Genomic DNA, 9764 nt, shown 5'->3' on the forward strand with positions numbered 1-9764 from the left:
CCATCCATTTGCCTTTTTAAAGCATTACATGGATTACATTCTTTAACATGTCAATACACTTCTCAATCAATATATTGCGCGTGTGTGCGCGTGTGCGCGTGTGCGTGTGTGTGTGTGTGTGTGTGTGTGTGCGTGCGTGCGTGTGTGTGTGTGTGTGTGTGTGTGTGTGTGTGTGTGTGTGTGTGTGTCTGTGTGTGTGTGTGTGTGTGTGTGTGTGTGTGTGTGTGTGTGTGTGTGTGTGTGTGTGTGTGGGTGTGTGTGTGTGTGTGTGTGTGTGTGTGTGTGTCCAGCACCAACCTGCTGGTTTACTTTATGAATGTGTGAACCCTAAACATAAAGAGTATTTTTCCTAATAATCCTCTTTTTTTTTTCTTTTTTCTTTTTTTTGTCCTGTCCAGTTTCTCAGGCAAATCATATAGTTGATGTAGATGCCCATATCGGCTGTTCAGATTTACTTTACAAAAGAGAAGTGTAAGATACTTCTCTTGTTGCCTTATTTGAATTTGACTTTATTAAATGTATTTATATTATCATTTGATGCAGCCGGGCCGGAGCAGGAGGGGATAGAAAGAGGAAAAAAGGAAGACAGAGGGGGAAATTGTGGGGGTAAGAGGGGGATTAGACAGAAAGACAAAAACAACAACAGCAAATACAACAATAACAACAACAACAATAGAACAACACCAGCACATACAATATGTACAAATATGATCGTAAAAGTGATAGCAATTAAGCAGTTAGTGAAATAAATAATATAGTAATGACAATGAGCATTTTTACACTAAAACTGAAGCAATACAAATACCAATAGAAAAAGCGCTATTGATCATGAACAAAACCAATAGTTTACCTCTATTATCAACAATAAAGTTGTTCAAATGCAACAATACATATACATAATGATAGCTAGAAAGATAATAAATAAATAAATGAAAAAAATAATAATAATAATAAAAAAAAGAAAGAAGGAATACCGAAAAATGAAAGGGAAGAGAGAGAGGCAACCTATATTAATCTTGTAGATTGTTATAGTAACAATGGTTTAAGCTCTGTCAATATGCCTTGTGTTACCCAATTTACCCTAGGGCAACAACGTTGATATTTGTGTGATGAAACATGATTATGTGCATGAGTGTATGTATGTATATGTACTTGTATACAAACAGAATGTGTATATGAATGTTTGTACAGTAAATGTATATGTACAGTATATGTATGTTTGTACAGTAAATCTATATGTACAGTATATGTATGTTATGCTAATAATCCTCTTTTAATATTAATAATATTATGTTTACCGTAAATAAAAAAACATACTTATAGTTATTATGTTAATTACTGTAAATAACAAACATAGTAATACTTATTATGTTTACTGTATATAGCAAACAAAATAATATTTATTATGTTTAATGTAAATAAAAAATTAATAATACGTATTATTTTCACTGTAAATAACAAACATAATTTTAATTTTCCTGAAGGAACTCTCTTGACGGAATCAATAAAGTACTATCTATCTATCTATCTATCTATCTATCTATCTATCTATCTATCTATCTATCTATCTATCTATCTATCTATCTATCTATCTATCTATCTATCTATCTATCTATCTATCTATCTATCTATCTATCTATTTGTCTGTCTGTCAGTCTGTCCGTCCGTCCGTCCATCCATCCATCCATCCATCCAGCTCTCTATCTATCTATCTATCTATCTATCTATCTATCTATCTATCTATCTATCTATCTATCTATCTATCTATCTATCTATCTATCTATCTATCTATCTATCTATCTATCTATCTATCTACCTATCCATCTAATAATAGTTATAATGTTTACTGTAAATAAAAACATAATAGTACTTATTATGTTTTCCGTAAATTCCAGACTCTTCACTGCCACTTTTTTCCTCCACTTTGCGGTCTGCGGCTGATAAGACTGCGCAGGAGATTCATGGCCTTGTCGTTGCAGACGGCCACGAAGCAAATAGTCAAACCCCCCCACCCCCCAAAAAACAAGCAAAAACCTTGAAAGTGTGTTTTTGTTTATGCTATAGTGCCACCTTTTGGAGAACTTTGCTCACTGCAAGTGTCTTCCTGTTTACGCTCAACTCTCATTAATAATGTAGGAGGAGTCAAAGTGCTTGCACAGCTAGTGGGTCCATGACCATGTGTGACGTTTTGTTTGATCAGCCGTTTTACTGCCCTGTTTGGAAACAATAAAGGTATGTAAATAAAGATTTACAGAAAATTTCTGTGTAAACAAGTCATGTCACAACATATATATCTGACACGTATAGTCCAGTGTGGCTTATATGTGGAAATATACTCTTTTCTTCTCAAATGTTTACTTATATAGCGGTGTGCTCTATATTTGCTCAAATATGGTATGAGATGATTGCACTGATTTAATAATAGATATTTTGATTATAAGTGTGTATTTAAAAGAGTAAAACATCTCTTATAAGGCCGAATTCCCATCTCAAAGATAGTGCAGAGCGTGAAGGACGATGAAGACGAGGATGATTAAATGGTGGACACGCAGAGAAGGGAACAAAGGTGTGTGTGCACATTCTAAAAGCGGAGCAGCACCTGCCTGATGTTTCATGTGGCGTGTCAAAGTGCACACTCAGCAGAGACACGGTGACGTCACACCCGAAGTCTTAAAGTGCACACCCGCCAGAAACACGGTGACGTTACGCCGGAAGTCTTAAAGTGCACACTTAGCAGACATACGGTGACGTCACACCGGAAGTCTTGAAGTGCACACTCAGCAGAGACACGGTGACGTCACACCGGAAGTCTTACAGTGCACACTCAGCAGAGACACGGTGACGTCACACCGGAAGTCTTAAAGTGCACACTCAGCAGAGACACGGTGACGTCACACAGGAAGTCTTGAAGTGCACACTCAGCAGAAACACGGTGACGTCACACCGGAAGTCTTGAAGTGCACTCTAAGCAGAGACACGGTGACGTCACACCGGAAGTCTTACAGTGCACACTCAGCAGAGACTCGGTGACGTCACACAGGAAGTCTTGAAGTGCACACTCAGCAGAAACACGGTGACGTCACACCGGAAGTCTTGAAGTGCACTCTAAGCAGAGACACGGTGACGTCACACCGGAAGTCTTACAGTGCACACTCAGCAGAGACACGGTGACGTCACACCCGAAGTCTTAAAGTGCACACCCGCCAGAAACACGGTGACGTTACGCCGGAAGTCTTAAAGTGCACACTTAGCAGACATACGGTGACGTCACACCGGAAGTCTTGAAGTGCACACTCAGCAGAGACACGGTGACGTCACACCGGAAGTCTTACAGTGCACACTCAGCAGAGACACGGTGACGTCACACCGGAAGTCTTAAAGTGCACACTCAGCAGAGACACGGTGACGTCACACAGGAAGTCTTGAAGTGCACACTCAGCAGAAACACGGTGACGTCACACCGGAAGTCTTAAAGTGCACTCTAAGCAGAGACACGGTGACGTCACACCGGAAGTCTTACAGTGCACACTCAGCAGAGACTCGGTGACGTCACACAGGAAGTCTTGAAGTGCACACTCAGCAGAAACACGGTGACGTCACACCGGAAGTCTTGAAGTGCACTCTAACCAGAGACACGGTGATGTCACACCGGAAGTCTTACAGTGCACACTCAGCAGAGACACGGTGACGTCACACCGGAAGTCTTAAAGTGCACACTCAGCCGAGACACGGTGACGTCACACTGGAAGTCTTGAAGTGCACACTCAGCAGAAACACGGTGACGTCACACCGGAAGTCTTGAAGTGCACTTCAAGCAGAGACACGGTGACGTCACACCGGAAGTCTTACAGTGCACACTCAGCAGAGACACGGTGACGTCACACCGGAAGTCTTAAAGTGCACACTCAGCCGAGACACGGTGACGTCATACTGGAAGTCTTGAAGTGCACACTCAGCAGAAACACGGTGACGTCACACCGGAAGTCTTGAAGTGCACTCTAAGCAGAGACACGGTGACGTCACACCGGAAGTCTTACAGTGCACACTCAGCAGAGACTCGGTGACGTCACACAGGAAGTCTTGAAGTGCACACTCAGCAGAGACACGGTGACGTCACACCGGAAGTCTTGAAGTGCACTCTAAGCAGAGACACGGTGATGTCACACCGGAAGTCTTACAGTGCACACTCAGCAGAGACACGGTGACGTCACACCGGAAGTCTTAAAGTGCACACTCAGCCGAGACACGGTGACGTCACACTGGAAGTCTTGAAGTGCACACTCAGCAGAAACACGGTGACGTCACACCGGAAGTCTTGAAGTGCACTTCAAGCAGAGACACGGTGACGTCACACCGGAAGTCTTACAGTGCACACTCAGCAGAGACACGGTGACGTCACACCGGAAGTCTTAAAGTGCACACTCAGCCGAGACACGGTGACGTCATACTGGAAGTCTTGAAGTGCACACTCAGCAGAAACACGGTGACGTCACACCGGAAGTCTTGAAGTGCACTCTAAGCAGAGACACGGTGACGTCACACCGGAAGTCTTACAGTGCACACTCAGCAGAGACTCGGTGACGTCACACAGGAAGTCTTGAAGTGCACACTCAGCAGAGACACGGTGACGTCACACAGGAAGTATTGAAGTGCACACTCAGCAGAGACACGGTGACGTCACACCGGAAGTCTTAAAGTGCTTTGTGTAAGAAGTGCTAACACAACAGAAGTTTAAAGTAGAAATGATGTCAGTCACAGTGAAGCATTGTTTAGTTTGCAGAAGATAGTTTTTACAACTTCTTATTCAACTAAGACAGCCAGACAGGAAATTTCCCACTAAGTAGTTCCGGAAAATAAGATGCAGGAAATGCAACCCATAGGCTGAAGTGTAGCACACTGTACGTAGTGTCACGTGATGAAGTGTAGCACACTGTAGTGTCACGTGATCACCACTAGAGAGCAGTGCTGAGCTGCTTGAGGGCCATAGAACTCAGAGAGAACAACAAGCTTAAAGCATTCCTTTTTTTAGACTACTATCCATGTACTATACTGTACTATGAATAAATTATTATGTACTGTTTTGTTCTGTGAATAAATGATCATGCACTGTACTGTACTATGAATAAATGAGTGTGTACTATACTGTACAATGAATAAATGATTACCGTATGTACTATATTTTACAATGAATAAATTATTATGTACTATACTCTACTATGAATAAATGATTATGTAATGTACTGTACTATGAATAAATTATTATGTGCTATACTGCACTATAATATATTAGTATGTACTATACTCTAACATGAATACATTATTATGGACTATACTGTACTATGAATGGATGATTATGTACTATACTGTACTATGAATGGATGATTATGTACTATACTGTACTATGAATCAATTATTATGTACTATACTCTGCTATGCATAAATGATTATGTACTATACTCTACTACGAATGGATGATTATGTACTATACTGTACTATGAACAAATTAGTAATATGAATGAATGATTATGTACTTTGCTGTAATATGTATGGATGAGTATTTACTATACAGTACTATGCATAAATGATTATGTACTATACCGTACTACGAATGGATGGTTATGTACTATACTGTACCATGAATGGATGAATATGTGCTATATTGTACTATGAATACATGATGATGTACTATACTGTACTATGAATGGATGGTTATCAATCAATCAATCAATGTTCATTTATATAGCCCTAAATCACTAGTGTCTCAAAGGGGTGCACAAACCACAACAACATCCTCGGTAGGCCCACATAAGGTGACAATGATAACTTTTTTTTTTTTTTTTTTTTACTTAAATTCATATGTGCAGCTCTTGTTATTCTTGATTTAGGTTGCACATTAGAGTTACAGGGAAAAAAAGGGAGTTATTCACTTTCATGAAAACGTTATCCTAATGATATTCTGATATGATAAATGGGTCCAAAAACTGTGTGATAAAGTTGTTATTAAATACCTTTTGGTCCCATTTGCTTTTAACAAAATAAATCAAGTATTGTGAGTGTATATTACCTTGCTGTATTTGTATCTGAAGCAGCAATAGCTATCCTCCATGAAAACGTAATTTGTATGATCGCATTCATTTTGTCTTAAAGTCCAGTTTAGAGAAGTATTTCATATTGGATACAGTATACAATCCTCCATATTGGCAGACACATTCATTTAATTCAATTTTATTCCAAGAAATTAAACAATATTTTTGCATCTGACAAAAAACACCCACAAACGCTGGCTTACTCTAATAAAATGGCCATGTTTGTCATAAATACAGTTAGAAAAAAAAGAAAAGAAAAAAAGGCTGGCTTCCGCTGGAGAATCCTGTGTCTGCTAGCTTGAGCGCCCCCACTTCTCCCAGTGTGGCGAGTCAGAGTACTGCTGAGGCATTGAACTGCAAGTTGACAATATATCGCCCCCTACCTTGAGGCAGAGGTACTTGCTGCCTCAAGACTTGCCTTTTCCACGTGGCAACAAGCATGCGCCCCCTCGCACGCACACGCCCAATACACACTGTGTGTAGTCGTCGAAGCACCTCCTGTGTCTGCCTCACTTCTCATCTGCTGCGTTGTTTTGATTAGGAAACATGGAATTTCCGCGATTTATATACAGGAACATGCGATAAAGTGGCGACTTGTCCAGGGTGTACCCCGCCTTCCACCCGATTGTAGCTGAGATAGGCGCCAGCGCTCCCCGTGACCTCAAAAGGGAATAAGTGGTAGAAAATGGATGGATGGATATACAGGAACCACACCAAAATCACATAGAAGGCATAAACCAAAGGAGAAATATTAAAACTTATAAACTTATTTTATTGTATTACTTTGTTTTGGAACATCTCATGGTTAGGCCACCTGGTGGCAGGTGAGGCACTGCCTCACTTTCCTCCTCTGACAGCACGTCACTGCAAGATAGCATTATACACATGTTAGCATTATATACATGTTAGCATTATATACATGTTAGAATGATACACATGTTAGCATTACATACTTGTTAGCAATATATACATGCTAGCATGATATGAATGTTAGCATTACATACATGTTAGCGTTACATACACGTTAGCATGTCTTAGCAATTTTACCACCATCCACAGGTGGCACCACTAATGTCATAGGGCAGGGGTCCCCAAAGTCCATATTTGAAGTGTGGGACATCCCAAGTTAAAAAAAAAAAAAAATATATATATATATATATATATATATATATATATATATATATATATATATATATATATATATGTGAATGTTGTCTGTCTATCTGTGTTGGCCCTGCGATGAGGTGGCGACTTGTCCAGGGTGTACCCCGCCTTCCGCCAGATTGTAGCTGAGATATGCGCCAGCGCCCCCCGCGACCCCGAAAGGGAATAAGCGGTAGAAAATGGATGGATGGATATATATATATATATATATATATATATATATATATATATATATATGTATTTTTTTTTTTTTTTATTATTATTATTATTATTTTTTTTTTATTTATTTATTTTTTTTTTTTTCATCAACACATGGTGAGGATGCATCTTGGAAACACTTTTTAAGTCATTTTGGTGTTTTATTGACAATATTCTCTTCATAGGCAACTCTGAATGTGAAATAAACAAATAACATGAATATAATATATAATAAGGGGCGTGGCCCCATCTCCGCCTCCCCACCGGAACACCTGTACGGACCCGGGCGCGCGCCTGTCACCCGTGGCCCCCGGGGCTGCTGACGCCATGACGGCGGAGAAGGTACGCGCGGGTCCGCACCAGCCGGGCGGCTGCGAGCGCGTCGTCATCAACATCTCGGGCTTGCGCTTCGAGACGCAGCTGAGAACCTTTAACCTGTTCCCGGACACGCTCCTGGGCGACCCCGGCCGCAGGATGCGCTACTTCGACCCGCTGAGGAACGAGTACTTCTTCGACCGGAACCGAGCCAGCTTCGACGCCATCCTGCACTACTACCAGTCCGGGGGGCGCATACGCAGACCCGCCAACGTGCCCATCGACGTCTTCTCCGAGGAGATCATCTTCTACCAGCTGGGCCAGGACGCCATGGAGAGATTCCGCGAGGACGAAGGTTTCCTCGGGGAGGACGAGCGCGTCCTGCCGGACCGAGACTTCCAGAGGCAGATCTGGCTCCTGTTCGAGTACCCGGAGAGCTCGGGTCCGGCCCGGGGCATCGCCATCGTGTCGGTGCTGGTCATCCTCATCTCCATCGTCATCTTCTGCATGGAGACCCTGCCGGAGTTCCGCGACGAGCGGGACCCGCGGAACGCCAGCGGAACCCTGGACGCACCGAGTCCCTTCACGGACCCCTTCTTCGTCATCGAGACCCTATGCGTCGTCTGGTTCTCCTTGGAGCTGCTGGTGCGCTTCTCGGCCTGCCCCAGCAAGACGCGCTTCTGCAGGGACCTGATGAACGTCATCGACGTGGTGGCCATCGTCCCCTACTTCGTCACGCTGGCCACCGAGCTGGCGGAGACCGGGAGCGGCGGGGGTCAGCAGGCCATGTCCCTGGCCATCCTCAGGGTCGTCCGCCTAGTGCGGGTCTTCCGCATCTTCAAGCTCTCGCGTCACTCCAAGGGGCTCCAGATCCTGGGCCAGACCCTCAAGGCCAGCATGCGAGAACTGGGCCTGCTCATCTTCTTCCTCTTCATTGGGGTCATCCTCTTCTCCAGCGCCGTCTACTTCGCCGAGGCGGACGAGCCCACCTCCAGCTTCAGCAGCATCCCGGACGCCTTCTGGTGGGCGGTGGTCACCATGACGACGGTGGGCTACGGCGACATGCACCCGGTGACCGTCGGCGGCAAGGTGGTGGGCTCTCTGTGCGCCATCGCCGGCGTGCTGACAATCGCCCTGCCGGTGCCCGTCATCGTCTCCAACTTCAACTACTTCTACCACCGCGAGACGGACGCCGACGAGCTGACCCGCCAGGCCGACGTCAGCGCTCGGGAGCCCGGGGAGGAGCTGCCGGGGTCGCGCGCCTCCAGCTGCGCCCCCAACCAGGAGGACTTGGCCGGCGACGTGCGCGCACACAACTGCGTCAGCGTGGCCAAGGTCTTCACGGACGTGTAAATGGAGCAAGGACTTTAGTTTGTAGTCCACTTAGTTACTTAGTTCAAATGTTTATTTTTGTCACGTGACTAAAGATGCTTAATACGAGTCCGTTTTAAAATCCTTTCTGATGGTTCCGGAATCTTCACAGGACAAATACCGAGGGAGTTTATAAGACTAAATGATATTTAAGTCTGAAATCAGCCACTAAATGACGGGTGTTCAACTCAGGACCCGGGGGCCAATTGTGGTCCGCCACGTCCTTTTATGTGGCCCCAACACACCTTTTTATAAATGTTCCTTTTTGACAGGAAACTTTTGTACTGCGTGAAAGAACATTTTACTCTTTAATAGGATCCAAGATTTCTACATGTTTTCCATTTTTTCCCAAAATAAAAGTATATACTTTAATATCTTCTCAAAGTATTAAACGACAATATATTTTAAAATAACATTAAAGTTGCTTTTACAGTATATTACTGTCACTTTATAACATCTACCACATTGTTTTTAACTGCCAAGCTTTATCTTGAAATGAAAAGTGTTTTATGGTGTATTTGTGTAAATTTAGCAGCAGTACAACATTTTTACAGTGTGTCAGCTCAGTTGCCATAGTTACAGAAACACAGAAGGACTTTTTTCCATTTTAGCCCTAAGTTGTAAAAAAAC

The 9764-nt window shown here is 43.2% G+C and overlaps 1 protein-coding gene across 1 annotated transcript; it reads left to right on the forward strand.

Moving 5' to 3' along the window:
- Positions 1–7775: 7775 nt before the first annotated feature.
- LOC133548246 (potassium voltage-gated channel subfamily A member 3-like) lies at positions 7776–9445 on the forward strand. Its single transcript, XM_061893564.1, has one exon. The coding sequence runs from the start codon at positions 7776–7778 to the stop codon at positions 9114–9116; it is 1341 nt and encodes a 446-aa protein (XP_061749548.1). The 3' UTR covers positions 9117–9445.
- Positions 9446–9764: the final 319 nt, after the last annotated feature.

This window comes from Nerophis ophidion, linkage group LG02 (assembly GCF_033978795.1).
Source record: "Nerophis ophidion isolate RoL-2023_Sa linkage group LG02, RoL_Noph_v1.0, whole genome shotgun sequence".
In the NCBI taxonomy this organism is placed as follows: Eukaryota; Metazoa; Chordata; class Actinopteri; order Syngnathiformes; family Syngnathidae; genus Nerophis; species Nerophis ophidion.

Bases quoted from the DNA above. Each gene is read 5' to 3' on its own strand.
- LOC133548246 (XM_061893564.1), top strand. From the start codon at position 7,776: ATGACGGCGGAGAAGGTACGCGCGGGTCCGCACCAGCCGGGCGGCTGC.